This window comes from Oreochromis niloticus, linkage group LG19 (genome assembly GCF_001858045.2).
Source record: "Oreochromis niloticus isolate F11D_XX linkage group LG19, O_niloticus_UMD_NMBU, whole genome shotgun sequence".
NCBI classification, from domain to species: domain Eukaryota; kingdom Metazoa; phylum Chordata; class Actinopteri; order Cichliformes; family Cichlidae; genus Oreochromis; species Oreochromis niloticus.
Genome location: NC_031983.2, coordinates 27,477,727 through 27,497,201, shown reverse-complemented (window position 1 = coordinate 27,497,201; position 19,475 = coordinate 27,477,727). Strand labels below are relative to the sequence as shown.

The window sequence follows — 19,475 nt, the reverse complement described above, 5'->3', positions numbered from 1 at the left end:
CCAATGATATATACTTTTTTATGGTGCCTGTGCCACCCCTCTGAAAATCCTGGAAACGCCCCTGCTGTTTACTGGGATCCTTAGCGACCGGACTCCCTTCACCTCCAACCCTCCCCGCTGATGACGTCACGCTTTAAATATTCCCGTAGCTTCTTCACATCGTCCTCATCACCACCCAACCAGCAGATAGCGCCTGTGGCGGGTCAGCCTTACGTGTGTAGCCTGGAAGCGTTTCTGTTGTCTGGAAGGCGCCGCTGCTCTGGGCCGCTTTGCTGTGCAGACCCGGGAGGGAAGAAAAAGGCGTCTTAGGGATTGAGTGCGCAAAATAAGGGGGGAGGCGGATAAGAGCTAAGTCGGGCGTGGTAGCGGGGAAAACTCATCTTTGTGAGGAGAAACTTCAGAGCAGCAGCCACCATGTCGCTGTCGGTCCCGCAGAACGGAGTGAAGGCGGATAGCGAGCCCGTTATCGAGCTGTTTGTGAAGGTAAGACCGCAGGATAAGTTTTTCTCTTTCTCTCTCAGCGAGGACACTTGGCTGAACCCACATCTGCGCATTGTGCTTTCACGCGCTTTATTTCTGCCTCGAAAGCGACTAATGTTAGAGATTTGCACAAATAGTGTCTCCACACTCTGTTTGGAGGCGTGTGTTTGAAAGGCTTGGAGCTACATGTTCAGGCGTTTTACATCCATAAACCTCTTTGCCATTGTGGCCATGTGGAGCCTGCAGTGTCACCAGCAGGGCGGATACGGCCATCTCCCACCTCTCCACCCCTCAGCGTGGATGAAGATCAGCCTGCCGTGCTGAAAACTAGGCGCTAATAGTGCAACAAAAGCCTGGCAGCTCTGCTTCATAAAAGTCCAACCGACAGCGGGATACATGCTGCAGCTGCATTTTCGTGCTTGGGGCACTAAGTGGTAGATTGTATGAGAACTGACCCTGGATCAGCTTTAAATAAGAGTGCAGAGTGTTTGATGTTTGGTTCCACAAAAGCAACAAAGAGTCCTGAAGGACAAACTGCTTCACCAGTTTTCCAGCTTTGTTTCACACACAAAAGAAAGTGTGTGGCAGACAATGCTGTTGGTGCATTTTCATTAAAATTGCTTAAAGTGGGCAGTTGGGTAGCTTAATGGATGATCTCTGGTTCAGTGGGGACCGTGGTGGTGGTGGTGGTGGTGGATGCCTGTTTTTTCTTTCTTTGAGCCTGATGCTTCCCAGGGCGGGAAAATGGCACCGGGAAGAATAGAGGGAGAAGCACACTGGGACTGAAGGGGGCTGGGGTAGTGGGAGGAGGCTTTGGGCTAGTGAATTAGGTGTCACTGACCAAAACGGCAGGCTCATAACAGTAACAGTGGCTGATTGCCGCTTTGAAAACACTGATACATGCTACATATGAGAGCAATTACCCTCGATAAGCCCAATTTATAAAGGATCCCTATCGAGGAGAACCGCCTCCATTAGATCATACCTGTTGGATGCAGTACAATACCCGCCTCCATCCTGTTTGTGGTGTTTTTGTAGACTCTGAGTTTAAAGAGGTCTCCTCAGTGTAAAACTACAGGAACAAACCGTCCAGTGCTGCTTCTACTACTGCATTTCACAGCCTACAGGAGAGGTTACATCATCCCGAGGCCTGGAAGGTTTGCACTTGTGGCCAGCTCTTCCCTCCCAACCCCTCCCTTTCTAGCCCGCGCAGCCAGAAGTTTCTTCATTGTGTATCTTCTGGACACGTCTGCATGGAAGTGTGCTAGCCTTTCTCTTCACTCCCTCTCACATGGCTCCGTGTTGCATGTACCAGAGTTTGACTTGTACACATCTATTATTCATGCTGCCGTTTTCACTGTGTTGCATTAAACACAGCCATGGGAGACAATGGCTGGCATGCAGGTTGCCATAGGCACATTGCTGTTAGCTGGGCCTCTGGGAACAGCTGATAACAAAGTGTGTGTGTGTGTGTGTTCTCTCCACACACGGCTGTCAGATCTGTTAGGCCTCTGCTACATATCAAAGCTGACTAATTACGCTTCCAGAATATCAGTTGCCACAGTGTCCATGTCTATAGATTGAGGCGGCAACACTGTTTACTCATTAAAAGTAGCTGGCTCACCCAGTTCAGAGACTGTTTGATGATCTTGCAGCTTTTTACCACCAGTGTTTATAGCAACAGTTGTCAAACTGCTATGGGAACACTTGCAGTGGGCTCATCAAGGGTGGGGAGGCGAAGCTCGTATTGTCTTTGTTTATTGCTCTGTCACATCAGCACAATGTGATGACTTGGTAAGTGGGAGGATCGACCCTTGACCTCATCTCAGCACAGCAGATTAGATATTGTTTTTGATCATGAGTAGCTGTTGGGCTGTGACTTCCTAGCATCCACCCAACACATTAGAATACTAAGTGACATGTCATAATTCAATGGGACAGTCTGTTTTTGTATTCTTCATTTGCAATTGTTCCTCTTAATCACGACCTCATCCAGACTTGGGAGCACATTCGACTGCTTCAACCTAAGCACCAGAGCATTGCAGACCAGTGTTTTGTGGTAATGCCCAGTTTCTTTTGATGTTTTAGGTAATGGTGCTGTCTCCTGCTGGTCTCCTTTCCATGGTCGCGCCAACTGTTTGGCTTTTCTGTGAATAAAACTAACCTCTGCTTAAACGTGATTGGTCAGTCGAGCTCGGGCTACAAATGGAACCTCAAAGTTTCACACTTGCTCTCGCTCGCTACCTCTAAATCCTTACTTTTGACACAATCATTCTGCTCTTCAACGGTTCTCACATCATTTCCTCATCAACTTCATCACATTCTGACGATCAGCCGTCCCGCCCTGATGGTGTTCAGCTCCAACCCTTCTGCTGGTTTTGGGGGCTATCACAGTAGAAGGCAACTCTCCTCAAACCTTCCAAATTCAACCTTCAGCCTCACTTCTCCATCAAGTCTTCTCGTTGTCCAGATTTCATCCTGATCTCTACAGAGGAGAAGTTTAAAAAACACAACATTTAAGATTATAAGAGCAGGAAGAGAGGAACTCCTCAAAGAGTCGAAGGAGCTTGGAAAGAAAAGCGTCTGGACTTCTTTAAATTGCTTGAAGACGTTTCACCTCTCATCTAAGAAACTTCTTCACTTCTGAACTGAAGAAACTTCTAGGATGAGAGGTGAAACGTCTTCTTAAAGAAGTCCAGACGCTTTTCTTTCCAAGCCCCTTAGACTACGATGACCTGGATGACTGAGAACCTTCACAGACACACTCGACACAGAGAAACTATGTTAACTTTTTTCCTTTCCGTACCAAGTCAAAGGCACAACCAAGGGTTAGCCCACAGACCAGTTGTTCCATTAAATGTTAGAAAACTAATCAGCCCCATTTCCAAAAAGTGGAGGAAGCTTCCAGGTCTCAAGTTTCTTTCACCTGCATTCTACTTAATGGTCACAAAGGAGCAGGAGCTTTAATCCTATATTCTTTTTATGGTTATTCCACATGTTTTTGGTACTGCCACCTGGTGACAGGATGCAGCAACAACATGTAAATGCCAGCATGCAAAGCTGTGCATAAGATGGGAGCACAGCCATGCTGGTTCTTTACATTCTTCATTGTTGGTTTTGTGTTCATAACTTGCTCTCAAATTATTCTGTATGTTTTATTCAGTTTTCCTTACAAAGATTCTCTGAATTAACTCGGGACAGGCATCCAAATGAGTCATTCTGCACCAGCATATGATCATGGGTGCATGACAGTGAATGGAATATAGATGAGTCAAAGGAAACAAACAGGCTTTATCTCCGCTCGCATTTGTGCATCTGCTGGCTGAGACTGTGCCAGGGTCACACGACCGGTCGCAAAGCCTTATGCTGCTTCCAGCTCTCTTGCCAGCAGAGGCTGAAAACATGTTCAAGAAGTGCTTTTAGGTCTGGATGGCAGACTGTTAACAATGCCATGGGAACCGTGGAGATGGAGGCCTACAAAGCCCAGAGAGGCGCTCACAGCTATGCAGCGCTTCTGTGCAGTCAAGGAGGCTGAAACGTTGTTAGCTCGGTCTGTAAAAGTGAACGATGACAGCTCGGGTTTAACTTTATCTTAATGCGCTACACTCTGAGCTATTTGCAGGCTTTGCCAAGATCTGCTCGTCATGTTGTGCAATCAGTTGGAGCATGTGACAGTGAGATGTATGGCTTGTATACTGCGGCTCGTAACAATGCACTGCTGACCCAAAAGGTGTGACTGTTAAAATGTTGGCAGTTGGAAGGGTTTAGTATCACTACCCTTAGCAGTGAGGTTCCATTTATTGTTTGTTTCTTTTCAGCATAAAATTCCTTTGTCCCTCGGGTGGTATTTGAGGGAACTAAGTGCTGTTTCTTTATAGGAAAATCAATAGAGCGCTTTATTTTTTGTGAGTAACGCTGCAGTCAGCATCTTGAGTTAGAGGACAGAGATTAATGGCTTGTTAGTGGTGTAGAGCTTGCTGAGCTTGTGCTGTGTGTCCTCGTTTCTGCACCATGGACTTGCTTTTGCAGCACCTGGCCTGTCACAACTTCTTCTTTGTAACTGCCTGGTTGACTGGCTCTCTGGCAACTGGCCTAATCGATCTGGCAGTGTGTTATTACACCAATCTGAACTGGGGCTTTGGAACCACTCAGAAGTTAATTTATCTTCATGCCAGCGGAGTATAACATGTACTTAAGCAGCACAGCCCTACTTGTACCTAAATAAATGGCTCTTATGTAAATGATGTTCAAATTTAAAAGCTTGAGTCATCTCATTGAGGGGCGGAAGAGCTGGTCTCATTTCTGCTGTTCAGTCAGGAAGCTAATGGCTAATAATGCATTTTTCTATGAACTCAATGACAGGAAATGAGGTCAGTCGAGAGCAGCACGGATAGGAGAACTTAAGGAATGGATCCGACCACTGAGTCATGTGTTACACTATTATTGTTAAGGCTGTACCTGCCACAGCCTCTGACTGTAGCTCCTTTATTACCTTTATTTTCAGAGGTGGTGTGTGAACCCTTAAACTACATGCAGTACATCAATAAACATGCACCTTCATTTGATGAAGGTGCATGGTTATTGCTGACTTTATACTTGGCTTGTGGCAAACTTTTATATATGTGGAAATGCTGAGTACTCGTGCAAAGTTGGGCTTGTCCATGAGTGTTTTGCATGTTAGATTTTTATGATGGTGTAAAAAAAAAAAAAAAACTGCCCATCACGCACCAGACAGGCACTGAAATGCAGCTCGCTGGTGGGTCAGAGTGAATCCTGATGATGTGGGTGGTGTTTGTGTAGCCACGGTCTGGGCTTCTGCTGCCATATGTGTATCTGGCATGTGTGGTAATGGCACACTAAGGATGTGTTGATGCCAAAGAGTGCTTCATAGCTGTCTAGATGGGGCTTTTGCTCTGAAGAAATCACTACAGGGTTTGGGGTTGTATTGATTACAACACTGTGCAGGCAGACTTGAAGTTTACTGTTAGAGGCTTTTTCAGGAATCAGTTTTGTGTCGTTTCAAAGGAAAGTGTGAGGAGAAACGGGCAGGAGCAACGCAAACATTTGGCTTTTGTGTTTGCCAGTGAGAGCACGTCTCCCTTTATGGTCAGTGAAGTGTTTGCAGAGGTGGGGTCGGGGCCAACCTGAGTATGCAGCTTATTGTTTGTATTAGAAACTTGGAAAAAAACAGCAGAGTGAGGAGTCAGTTGGTTCATGCTAGTCTCCCACATTTACTGTCTGCTCTGCCTTCATTTTGGATCTGCATTACTCATAACTTCCACTCACCCTGGGCCTGGAGAAACCTGACCTGGCTGCTGCTTATCTCTTCTGGTTATTGAGTAAACTTACATCATTGCCACAGCAAGAGTAAGCCACTTTTAGACGTCAGCTTTCCGCAACTTTCCACTGAATCTGATTGGTTTTTGCATAGAAATCCTGTGAACAGTAGGCCTGTGTCTCAGTGGAAGTCTTAAGTTTTCCCCTGGGTGATGTCAGCCTGAGTCACAGCCACACCGAGGATGTTGTGATGTTTCCATGTCCCAGCAGAATCCGACTCCTCTGCGCACTCGGGCACCCACCCTGTCTCAGGTTGGAGTGATTCAGCCAAGAGGCCAAATGTGACTGGCTGTCTTTGTCAGTCTGCCAGGAACCCCTTTAAGTACCTAAAGCTTACTTCACATGTTGAATTGTTGCTCATCTTCATTTCTTATTTTGTCTGATTTTCATCAAACGGCTGCTGAATTCAGATTGATTTATTTGGGCAGACTTGACAGGCTGCTTGGTATTGACATAAAAATGCTGGCATTTAACTATGTTTTTTGTTATCCATAATCTACTTTATGTTTTTATATCTTCTTTATGATCAGCTTGGTCTATAAAATGTCTCAGAAGTCCAAACACTGGATAGTTTATGTGTGTAAAAGTTTTTAACACAGATTTTTATTTTATTCTTAAATAAAACTTGATAAAAATTAATTAGATCCTTTCAGAGTAAAATAAGAACATATTATTATTTTTGTTCCTTTTGGCGTCTTATTCCTAGATGTCAGCTTATGAATAAGGTGGTGATGTATACAGAGTCAGTTCATGTACAACTAGGAAAGTTTCTGGAGAAAATGCCAGCAGAACTTCTGTATTTTCAGTTATTTTACATTGTTAAATATTAAAATTGGCTGTGGTGTGGCTGTAGTTCCTTAGCTGACCCTCACCCTGCCATGTCTGAAAGTGTGTGGCTCAAGAATTCCAGCCTGACTCTGTTTAGCTTAATCATTCGATGCCAGCGTAAGCTGACAAACCACAAGGGGAAAAAATGGGCAGTTTTTGGGTCCCGCTTCTTTTAATCCTGACTTGGTCTATATATGTGTGTGAGTGTGTCCAGCAAACAGGGAGAGGCGCTGCCATGACGCTAGCAGGGCTGCCCACCCTCAAACGGACATTCCTGCTGTGTGTCGAAGCAGCAGAGCTCGTTACTTCGTCAGTTCCTTATTCGGTCAAGTGTGGCTTGAACTCGCTGAGCAGCCCAACCTATTTAGAATGTGAAGTGTGCTGGGGAGGGGAAGGCGAGGGCCGCCACGTTACTAAAATTAGGTGGTGAGCAGAGATTGGGAGGACTGGGCCCAGCATGAACAGGATCATTGTCCTCAGCTGCTCACTGTAGAAGCTGTGATATCACACCGCTGCTCTAGAAAAGGAATGTCTGACTTAGAATAGAATAGAATAGAATAATCCTTTAAATGTCCCACAAGGGGAAATTTGGTTGTAACAGCAGCCAAAAAGACACATATACAAACAAACAAACAAACAAACAAACAGTACACAGGACACAGAACAGAAACATACACAATTTTTCTTATATATTTACATAATGATGAGAGGCTTTCTGTGAGTGAGAAAGGTGTGGGGAGCACATTGAGCAACTCTTTTATGTGCCAGGTTGTAAAATGTTGTTGGACTACCTTGTGTCCCTGTTAAAAGTACAGCCATCTTTAAGAGCTCAGATGGCAATGAAACGTTCAGGAATCCGTGTCATCACTGCTGAGATCTGTTGGACATTAACACGGATGTTCCTGACTGACTTAGTGATTTAAACAGGAGATGACACACAACAGGCGATGGATGAAGTTGAACGTTGTCTGTACGGAAACTGCGTGTGACTTTAGATGATTTGAAACCATTAATCAGATTCTTAAGTAAACAAAGTGCATTTTAAATGTTTGAGTGGATTTTTGTGGATAAAACTGCACACACAGACTGCAGCTGCACTTTGTTATGTTATAGTTTCAGGTGTGCAGGTCTGCGAGAGTAATAGGCTTCATGGAGATCTTTAAATGCCTTCTAATGTTTTACTTTATTTTATTTATTTTTTGTGACCATGGGGGTATGGACCCGAGGATACCACACTGCACAGCACCAGCTATGCACTTCACGTAAACTTCAAAGTCTGAACTGAGTGTTATCCCTGCTTTAAGATGGATGAAAGCCCCACAACCCAGCGTGGTTCTGCAGTGCTTTGATGTTGGAAATGAAGGATGTTGAAGAGTAATTTCCACCTTACTTGATTCCATCTCCTGGGGTGCAGCCCGGGCTAGTGATGGGTGGCTGTGTAGCATCTGAGACCCAACAGTGAGCTGGCGTTGTACAGTAATGCATAAAGAAACATGACACTTTGCTAATATCCCCGCTGACGCCTGGAGAGGGAAGTAATGTTGAACCATCCAATAGGAAAAAAAGTCCATGAGGAAGTGATGAGAGGTGTGACCTCAGCGCGTTCAAGACGAGTTGGCTGCGTGTCATGCGCCCTTCCAGTGTCTCCAAGGAAGTCCTGGCCTACTCCTGCTGGTAATTGGCTGACATGAGAAGGTCATCAGCTGATGCAGCTCACCTGGGCTTTCCAGGCTATAAAAGGTGACTTACTCTCGCTTTGATTTAACAGAAACTAGTGTGCACTCCCTCCGTGTCGCATACTTGGAGCCAGTTTGTGCCGGTTGTCCTGGGAACCGCTGCCTGCATTCCTCTGTGTGTTTTGTTTAAATATCGGTTTGGTCAACTTGCCTTGGAATTCTTTTGCTGGGAAGGAGAACTAGAGCTTGTGGGAGTGGTTGGTAGAAAGGACCACTTTGTGTGTTGTTGTCTTCTGTTACTTTGACTTGTGTTTTGGCTTGGTTGTTACATCACTGGCTCCACGAAGAAAGGGAAAGGGAAGTGATAAGAAGTATGATCTCACTGGCTGGAGAAGGCTGTGTGTGTTTGCCCACCCTGTCCCACCCTCATTGTACTCATCGATGCGTCACACTGTCCCGAGCTCCCAGATAACATCCAAGATTAAACATGACTCACACCCTTCATCAAGCAGCTGTGTGTGCTGGGATTAAATAAACAAGCATCTGCTGACTTACCATCCACTGAGCCTAAAATAAAGCTGGAGAGTCTGTTGGCAGCAGTCAGCTGTTGCTGCTGTGGGCCCGACGTTATTGCAGCACATTTGCATTTGTGTGAATCTGTGAACGACTTCTGCAAAGTGCGACTCATTTTTAAAAAAAATTTCATAATTTTTGTTTTTACGGAGGATTAACAAATAATTATTGTGTGTACTTCTTGTAAATTGTGCTTCTTTCCAAACTCGTGGGCTTTCCCTTATATAGATTTTCTCCCCTAACTACAGAGTTTTATTGCATTTTTTTTGCTTGCTAGCTGATGACGTACCCGGCAATCTACAAACAGAAACGCTTTGTGTTGAAGCCCTTTCCTGAATGTCACACCTTAATAGAGGCCTTCTGGAAAGTGTCAGTTGGGCCCATAGGCTCCATATTAAGAAAAAAAAAGAAATCAAAGGTTTTCTGATTCTTTTGGATCTATTTTGGCTATTTTGAAAGCAGAAGTGCTTAAAATGTCAATCAGAAGCCGTTCCTACAGTTCATTTAGTGTCCAGCAGCTGCTCCCGCGGAGCATGTCGGAAATGCAGCTCTGCCAGCATCACTGCTTAAACTAAACAAAGCACCGTCTTCGGCGGGAGGAACAGGACATTTCTGGAATAGTTTCTCCCTCCTCTCCAAATGCCCAACCCCCCTCTGACTCCACAGAGGGGCCCAGGATAAGGGGAAAGGGATAAAGAGGGAAGAGAAGGAGGAGGAAGAAACAAGAGGGCCAAAAAGCACACTGGAACTTGCTATCTTTCCTCTTCACGCTTTAAGCATTCATGACCACTTTGTTCTCCCTCCTGTTGGTTAGCACCACATGATCCCCAGTTTCCTTCTGGTTTCCTGTAATCTCTCTCGTAGGAGTCTGAATGCCCAGAACCTGAAATCGCACTGAGACGGGAAGAAAAAATGAAATGTGTTTCTCAGCTGCTGCGGCCTTCTTCTTCACCACTCGATAAGCAGAACTCGGATGAACTCGCCTTGAAAGCAGTTCACTGAGTGGACGTGCAGTAACGTCTTTACAACTGACACTCAACCGTGTATTTGCATTTTATCACCACCAAAAGAGAGCTGGCTGCAGACCGCTCACCTGTGCATTGTAATCCTCTTCACAATGCATGCACTGCTTTCCATGTCATACGTTCTGGCCATTGCCATGGGAACAGTTGCTGTGCTGCGTTACCACCCTTGATGCAGACCTGAATGGTTCTCTGTAGGTGTAGCGCTGCGGGGAAAATGGAGTAATCATCCCATTGATGTCTTTCTGATCCCCTTAGGTTCAGCTAATGCTAGTCCAGCACTTCAGGGCTAAAGCCTTATTTTGGAATTGAATCATGTAATGTGAAAAGGGGACTTTCATTTGCTAAACAATGGCAGTGATCTAATCCAAGCTTTTCAGATATTGAATTCAGAGAGGGAGAGGGAGAGGACCGTGGCAGTACAATGGGAGCCAGCAGGCAGATCAAACAGAGCCGTCTCACTGGGCGTCACACAGAGGACAACAGCAGCCAGCCTGTCCGCAGCAGCAAGGAGCTGCTGCACTGACTGAACCCTCCACAACAAAGTGCTCTATTGAGGACCTGCATGCCTGACATTAACAAATATATATTTTGAAAGTTAAAAATCATTTGAATCTTATGTGTATTCAGCACTCTTTTGCAAATCGTGGTATTTATGTGATTTGTATATCTTTTGCATTACTTGGTGTAGCAGGAACCTCTGTGCAGGTGAAAAAAGGCTGAAAAGGACTAAAGAAGCAAAGCTGAAGGGAATGAGCAGCGAGTGACGCCACAAGAGGCAGACAACAAAAAATAAATGACATTCAGCCTATTCAGAGGCTCTGCTACAGTTTTCCACTGAATGAATCAGTGAATTCCAGAGTGCCGGGGTTTCAATGACCTCCATGTATGTTCTTGTTAATAGAATAGCTTGACAGGCTTGGTTACCACAGAGCGCACCAGCTGGATGTTGGAGGTTGTGTGTCTGCTTTTGTGAATATTGAAGGAAAGTACAACAAAAAAAAGCAATTTTTCTCAATGCATGTTTTTAAAAATGACAATTAAGAAAAGAAAGTAAACAGGATTTCTTTAAGACACCACGTAAAACTCTTAATCAGATGAAACGCTTACTCTGCCTTCTGATGTCGAGTCCAGATGATATTTGTGTCTGCATGTCGGAGTCGAGCAAAAGATCATTTAACTGAAGAAAAATCTGGAATAAAACGAATAAAACAGCCTGCTGTGTGTGTGCGTGTGTGTGCAGATTAATTTGCTGCATTCTTCCCTAGTTTTGCAGTATTTAGGCTGAACTGCTATTGATTTATTTATTTTTTGAAACAGATTAAATTTAATATCCAAATAGCGTCTTTACCGCGCTCCTTCCGTCGCTAAACGATGAGTGTGCGTCATTAATTTGGAGCGCACACACCACTTCCATTGATCTCGTTCCCTCCACAACTCGGCCTTGTTTTTGTGCAGTCTGGCTAAGAAGGAAGCACGAGGCTATCTGGGCCTTAATCACTCTACAAGTTTCCTGTTGCTCTCAGGCTGTGGTTCTCCAAATGGAAGGGGGAAGTGTGCAGACGCCTTTAAAGGCAAGTGAGTCTGTTCTTCAATCTTTCCCTCCTGCTCGAGTCTGAAAGAGTCATTGTGTGAAACGGGCCCCTCTGGGTGAGCGCAGGAAAGCGCCCAGGTTGTGCAGCACAGCTGAGATCTCTATCGAAGTTATCAGGACCTGTTTGTGTTTTGGACTAAAGAGTAAGCAAAGTGCTGTCGGTCATGGAAATCAGTCATACGTGCGTTTAGATCTTTGTCTGCTAGATTGGGTTGTATGCCAGCGGTAATTAAATGTGAGATGCTTCCACCCATCTTTTGTGTACTCAGTTCTCAGGAATGGTACCTGGAATATGTCTCTGGTGGTTAATCCTCCTCTGTCTGTGTGTTTGTTGAAGGCGGGAAGTGATGGCGAGAGCATTGGGAACTGCCCCTTCTCCCAGAGACTCTTCATGATTCTGTGGCTGAAAGGAGTCGTCTTCAACGTCACTACTGTGGATCTAAAGAGGTGAGCGTTGTTCTCCTTCCTCTATAATCATCTGTTCCATCACTTTCTTTCTTTGTTAGCCTACTGGAGCGTTCCTGGGCGTTTCCCAGTGTACTGCTTTCATCCAGCCCCACCTCTGACACGCTCACTGCTTCCCCACTGCTTATTTGGTTTTCCCATGACCCCTTCCCAGGCCAGGGAAAATTGGAGGAAACTAAACATTCAGACTCTGGAGAGGTTATTTTAAGATTCTTGCCTCTGTTCACTTCCTGCCTAGGATTTCTTGGGCAACTGTCTTTTTTAAAACCACTGGGATCAGTGATCCTCTGCAATTTTATTTTTCCTTGCCAGCTGAAAGCCAACAAACTTTCACATGTGGATTCCAGTACTAAGAGCTCCAAACAGACTGAGTTTCCATCTGTATGATTCATCTAAATACTCCCCAAATGTTTGTCCACTTGTTAGGCCTGATTATTTTCAGCCGTATCCACCAGTCAGATGGACGCCTGGTTTCTGCAGTCTTTCTTTATGTGTCTTTAGATTTTTAAGATTACTGACACTGGTTTCCAGTGTCGTTCATCCTTTGTGGCAACAGCAGAGATGCATTTGATAAAAGCGTTTGCTTTTTTTCAGACTGCTCACAGGAGGAAAGTAATATCCATTTGACTAGTGGCTTAACTTTCACACATGCCTTGACGTTCAGGATGAGTGCATGGGTTTGGGTATTTTGCATATATTTTCCTTCCGGGTAGAAGGTCTCTGTGTGAGGCAGCGAATAACATCCACTGCTTTTGCTGTAGCTGCCCAAAGGCCATATTTGCTGCAGAAGCAAAAAACTAAATATTATTATTGTTTCTTATTGTTTAAGTTGGGTAGGTAGCAGCCAGTTAATCAAATGCATTTGAGTAAGTGATCATCAGCAAGTGTGAATTTTGTCAGTTTGCTGGTCTGGACTATTAAAGTGTGTTAACAGGATGTCAAGAAGGAGAAACATCAGTAATCTCAGAGAAGCAGCTGCTGCTGCTCATCAGTCTGTGAAAGAATGTGTCCATCATTCTGCAGCGAGAGAGATTATTCACAAGTCGTAAACATTCAACACAGCTGTGAATCCTCGCAGCAGTGGGTGTCCCAGCAAACTGACCCAGTCAGACCGTGCAGTGCTGAGGGGAAAAGTGCAAGAACTGCAGGGAAACTGCAAGAAAAATCCCACGAGCTGCAGCTTGGACTTCACAGGTGTCAGTTTGCATGTTAAATGACAAAGTTCATTAGTGTTAAAAGTTAGGAAAAACTGTAAAGTATGGCCTCTTTGGAAGGGTTGTTGGGAGTAGGGCAGGGCAATATGGCCAAAAATATTTATCACAATATTAAGTGCAAAATCAACTTTATTAGTGCAAAAAAAACCCATCAATGTATTTTCACTTAAACAAGCAGCTGTTTTTATGTGCATTAAAGCTATATAGAAATGTAACAGTGCAAATGCAAAGTCCTCGCTGACAGTTTAACCAAAAGGCATTTCCAGTGTAAACTGGCCAACATATCCTCAGCATAACCATGTATAATATCCACGAATCTTAAAAAGAGGTTATACACACACAATACGGTAATATTATGTTGAAGTACAGTACGTATCACTCCGCGAGGCTCCTGCCTACAATAGCCGTGATGCTCCGACAGTCCATTAAGCGGTGCGGCTTCATAGCTCAGCAAAGTCGTACTCAAACATTTGACAGATGTTTGAGCGCCGTGTGCCACATAAAATCGGTTCGGTAATAACGACGGCCCGCTTTCATGCTCTACCAAAAATAGTGCTTTGTTGTGTATCTGACAGATGAAGGCTAAACCAGTTCCACACCACTGATGTTGCAGCATTTTTACAAACCAGTTCTGGTTCATCTGTTTCATTCAACGATCCACTTTCGCCCTTCTCATTCTGCGTCGCCGCCATGCTTTTTCCGTCATCTGCGTATGAAAACAAAGGCACTGCGCATGCACGTTTTACCCATATTCTATCGCCATATTTCATTTTTTTTATCATTGCCTAACATTATACCAGTATTACCGTGAACAGTATGATATGGCCCAGTCCTAGCTGGGAGAAAGCCTCTGAGGCACAGTTGGCATTTGCAAAGCTGCATCTGAACAAACCAGGAGACTGATTCTGTAAGTTGCTGAATGGTGAGGTGTGCTTGGTCTCACACACTTTCTGCAGTTCGTCTGGTTTTTGTTGAATAGATAACAACAGCATGACGTACCATGTGTTTTTTCTCATTTTAAAACCTGCAAAGAACCTGATTATTTTATTTATTTATTTTAACTGAAAGTGGGACTAGTTTCGTGACTGTACTGCAGATTCTGGTGACACAGCATCTGTAATTTTGGGTCAACAGTAAAATGGCAACAAAGTCAAATATCGTGTTTTATTTCTTCTTGTCGTCTTTTAAGGCTCTCGTGTTTTTCTGTGATTCGAGGCAGTTCCTTCCTCACTCCTCGGTGATAATCGGTGGGCATGTCACTTCCCCCTGACATGCCAAAGAGTTGAAGTAATTTCCCCTTTTTTCTGCCCTTAAATGGTTTGTCCCAAAGCTCTCCATCATTATGGGCATGGACTCAAAAAACCTGCACTGTTGGATGAATGATGTTGATGGTATTATTAATATCGGCCGCACTGTTTAGACTGTCCCCACAAACCCATCAGCAGCTGAGTCACTGCTGTTTTGTTGTTTTTATACTGAAGACTCATTCAGCACATGCTCATTGCTGTTTGTGTGTCAGCCTCATCTGCCTGCCAGAGACATCTGGCACGAAATGTGCTGGTTTGAAGGCCACAGAGAAAAAAGGGGACACAAACAGACTCGCAGCACAGCGGCTCCAGCTGGAGGAGGAGGAGGGGGGGGATTGTAGAGGTCTGAAAAAACATGCAGCAGAAACGCAGCCCTTTAAATATTTGAACTTAAAATAATTACACAGTATATTATACACACAGTGTTAAGTTAAATCTCTGGTTCCTTTTGTGGGGATTAAAGCAGGTTTTACATGTTAGAAACAAGCTCCTGGATTGGTTCTGCCTTCATCTGCCCACTGACATTTCTCCAATCCGTGTCCCAGGAAGCCCGCAGATCTCCAGAACCTGGCCCCCGGCACGCACCCACCCTTCATCACCTTCAACGGTGAGGTCAAAACTGACGTCAACAAGATCGAGGAGTTTCTTGAGGATGTTCTCTCCCCGCCCAAGTGAGTGCTTTCTCTTTCAAACTCCTGCGATGACTGCTTGCCACACCTACACGCCAACACTCCCCACTTATGATTAACTCCACCATGAGCAGTTAATTACAGAGCCTTTTGTTGATCGTAAATGACGATTAAATAAAGTTTTGCGGTATTTATTTTGTCGTCAACACATTTTATGAGCCTTCCACTTATAGTGTTGGTGTCTATCAACAGCAAATGGGGCTTTTATTGAGCTGTTCTTTGCTCATTTTTATTTTCTAATGATGTCTGCACAGAGAAAATGTAAAATAACAGCAGCTTACGTGGATTCGTGTGTTTATTTTGCAGGTACATCAAGCTCGGTGCACGACATCCTGAGTCAAACACCGCTGGCATGGACATCTTTGCCAAGTTTTCTGCATACATCAAGAACTCCAAACCAGATGGGAACGAGGGTAAGTCTTTACGCGCATGCACGCGGGAAGGTGCAGGACTCAGGAGCAGAGATATAGAAAGCTTTCAGCTTCAGTGTGTAGTATGTTTTACTGGTTGCTAGGTGACACTGGTAGCCCTGCCTGGATTGGTGGATTATAGCCCGACTTGGGAACACACAGCGCCTTTGTTCTGCTGCCTTCTCCTGTCCTTTCGCTCCCAGTCTCACCTGGAACTTTCTAGAAAAGTGCACAGCCATGATCCAGAGAGTGAACTGGTGCTCATGACCTCACCCTCCAGATTTATGTAGCCCACAGTCTGTAAATGACTATCAGAAATTTAATATATTATTGGAATAATTTGGGGGGGGGAAAGTAGTCTATTGTCTTTGAAATCCCGTTGTGTCCTGCTTTGGGGGGAGATGTGGGAGTATGATGTTTTGGAATGTAAAAAAACAGACTTATCATATCATGTTTTAGTTGGCTGATCTCCACTCTGAGAAAATATCAAACCACAGTGAGCTGGATGTGAAAGCCAAGGCTATGTCAACAGAGTTAGAGAGTGAATGTCATGGTTCAGTGATAAGTTACGGGTTAGATCTACTGTCAAACCACTACACCTACTATGTGTTCATTCATGACATACTTTCTATTTGTGGAATGAATTGTTTAGTATCTGTAGATGGGTGGAGTATGAGGACAAACTATCACCTGTGCATTCCTTTTGAGATGGCATTTGAACTTAGAAAAGTGCTCTCATATTTATAAAGTGCTCTCTGTGTGCGTCTCTTGATGAAATGCTGCCACCGTGTGGTTGCTCTGCAGTAACTGTCTCCTTCTTTGCAGCTCTAGAGCGCGGGCTGCTGAAGACCCTGCAGAAGCTGGACGAGTACCTTCGCTCGCCGCTGCCCGATGAGATCGATCACAACAGCATAGAAGATGTCAAAGTTTCTAACCGCAAGTTCTTGGATGGGGATGAAATGACCCTGGCTGACTGTAACCTGCTGCCCAAACTGCATATAGTCAAGGTGAGTCGTGAAACACACCTGCAGGCGTTGTCATTTAATCACCAACTCAGATGTTTTCTTAAGAAGAGAGCGTACACGCTGTACTTGAGGAAACTCTCACCTCTTGCTGCACCTGCAAGGGAGGGACTGGCTTCAATTATTGGAATAATTGAAAATGGTTCTCAGGCCAATTAATCTGAATAAAGCAGAACACCTGCGTGCGTGCTCGGGCTGGTCGGATAGAAACAGCTTATTGTTTGGAACTGAAGCTTTTCAGTCACCAGCAATGAGGCTGCTGTTCATGCTTCTGATAATAAACAAAAAGGTCCTAACATATCTCTACAGGGCATTTAATTTTCTTAGTTTGTGATCATTTCATAAATTAATTTTCGAAAATACTAAAAACATTTTCCCACAGCCCAAGGTTATATATTTATATATTAAAATGCTTTAGTTAATATTGGTGCATCATCAGAAATTGTGCCGTTGCCACTCTATACTTGTTACTTTTCCATGCTCTGCTTCAAAAATTACCCAGCTACCCCGGCTCCCTTGGTAAATCTTAACAGTTAACCTTTAATGTGTCATATTTCTAGAGTTTTTGGGACTTGTGCATCAACAATGTGATTGAATGACTCATGTTCCCCTTCATTCTTTCAGGTGGTGACTAAGAAGTACAGAGGCTTCGAAATCCCCAAAGAGATGACGGGCATTTGGAAGTACCTGAACAACGCCTACACGCGCGAAGAGTTCACCAACACCTGCCCCAGCGACAACGAGATCGAGATCGCCTACGCAGACGTAGCCAAGAGGCTGGTCAAATGAGCTCCTCCGTCGCAACCGCCTCCTTCCATCCTCCATCACCTCTCTACACTCCCCTGCACCTCCCCATCCTCGGCACCGGGACTGATGTGCTCATTCACGATAAAGGAAAAAAAAAAAACTTTGGACTTCTTTTCCTTCTCTCCTAATCTAGAGTGAACTCCATGCATGACTTGGTCATTCATTTCTTTTTTTTCTTCCGGTCATTATGAAGGTCTGTTTAGTTGAATCACCCTCGCTCATATTTGTCCCCTTTAATTGCTTTTTGTTTTTCATTTGCCAATGAATGTTGTGAGGCGATGGAGAAGCAGCCAGGCGTGTACATCAGTGCTTGTCGATGCTGGGAGTCGAGCGCACTCCCTGATAAGTGACCTTCAAGCTGACCTTTCCTCCGTACGCAGGGGGAAAGGTCACACGCTGGTATTTCACTGTCGTCTGTTTAAATTTCACTGTCGTCTGTTTCTTGGATTTCTGAAGACTAAGAAGCTTTTTTTCTTTCCCCTCATCTTTTTTTATGTAAACAGTGTTGACGCTTCAGTGTTTTTTGGCTCAAGTATTTGACAGGTTATAATAGAAGCTAATCCAAACCTAAGTGGTCGACATATCAACTGAGAGATGCTTTATTTTAATGTTGAGCTGTTTAAAATAAATGAGAATATTTGTAACTGCAGGTAAATCTACCTGGCAACCACGCTCTGATTTCCTCACTGCCCTAAGCGGGCACAAGTCTTGTAGCTCGGTAGAACTGTAGGAAATTTCCCGTACTGCTTGCAGAAGTAACAGCAGGAAAAATGCAGCCTAAGAAATATTCACCTGTATGTAGCTTGTTATTGCCTTTGAAAGCGGCTGTTTTAATCAATAGAGTTTCTCCTCATATTGAACACGTTGTGCTTACTGTAGCCGTAGTTTGGATTATACGTCATGAACCAAAAATGGGGGGGCACGTTATTCTGGTCTCACTGTGGACGACAAATGAAGAAACCACACACGCTCACGGTCTCCTGCTTCATAACACACAGGGTGAAGGACAGTAATGTTGGGTCGAGCACCAAGAAAAGCAACTCTAAAGATATTTATGACAAAAAAAAGAATCGAGAGTAGCAATGAAGGAACAGCTGTTCAGATTTCTTTCATCAGTCCGTATGTAGGTCGATCTCTGAGGTAGCGAATGTAGTAGCTCCAAAAAGTGCTTTAGTGTGGATAAAGCAAAACCTGTTTTTGTTTTCTCCCATTTGCCATGTTTTTTTTTTTTTGTTTTTTTTTCCTTTCATAAATTTGTTATAAAACAAATCTGATAGAAAAGGAATTGTAAATATTTGTTTTCATTGCTCAGATTGTAAATTTAAAGCAATTCATCTGAACCTTTGAGGAAACGTGCTTGGATTTGAACACTAGAGAAAGCATCTCCTCTTTGCCTTACTCGTTTCTCTCTGCAGATGTTTTGCAGGAAGGATTGTTCTTTTACGATATCATTTCATGACAACGTGAGTGTGGCGTTGTACCAAGAAAATATCCAAGCTATGACATTGTTTTGGTTTTTGTTTTTTTGTTTTTTAACAATATTGACTGAATTAAATAAACTTCTTATTGGCACTCGGGGCTTGTGTGTTTGTTTAAACCATCAGTGTTTCAGTTACATTTCACAGCCCAAAGTAACATCCCATACCAAATAAAACTAGCTAAATGCACTTAAACCTTATACTGTAACATAAAGACAGTCTAAATCCATCAGTGTGAAGATCTGCCAGGGTGGTAAAAGTGGAGAGGAAGAGCCATCTTTTAACAGGAAGACGGGAAGATGAATTAAAAAAAAAAGTCGAAGGAGCTTGGAAAGAAAAGTGTCTGGACTTCTTTAAGTTGCTTGAAGACACTTCACCTCTCATCTGAGAAGCTTCTTCAGTTCTAGGGTCAAGTGGTGGAGAGTCCCAGATTTAAGCCCTGTGGGAGGGTCCCTCCAAGACGGACAATGGACCCCCTACTGATCCTTTACCTAATCACATGAGCCAAGGTGTGAAAACGGGTGAAGGTCACAATCAGCCAAGGTTTCGGGTGAACGCTTTTCTTTCCAAGCT

At 44.1% G+C, this 19,475-nt stretch overlaps 1 protein-coding gene across 1 annotated transcript; it reads left to right on the top strand.

Moving 5' to 3' along the window:
• The first annotated feature begins 149 nt into the window (after positions 1 to 149).
• Positions 150 to 18,996, top strand: clic4 (chloride intracellular channel 4). Its single transcript, XM_003446185.5, has 6 exons — positions 150 to 483; positions 11,848 to 11,957; positions 15,042 to 15,167; positions 15,492 to 15,598; positions 16,421 to 16,602; positions 17,242 to 18,996. The coding sequence occupies exons 1-6, from the start codon at positions 415 to 417 to the stop codon at positions 17,404 to 17,406; spliced, it is 759 nt and encodes a 252-aa protein (XP_003446233.1). The 5' UTR covers positions 150 to 414; the 3' UTR covers positions 17,407 to 18,996.
• Positions 18,997 to 19,475: the final 479 nt, after the last annotated feature.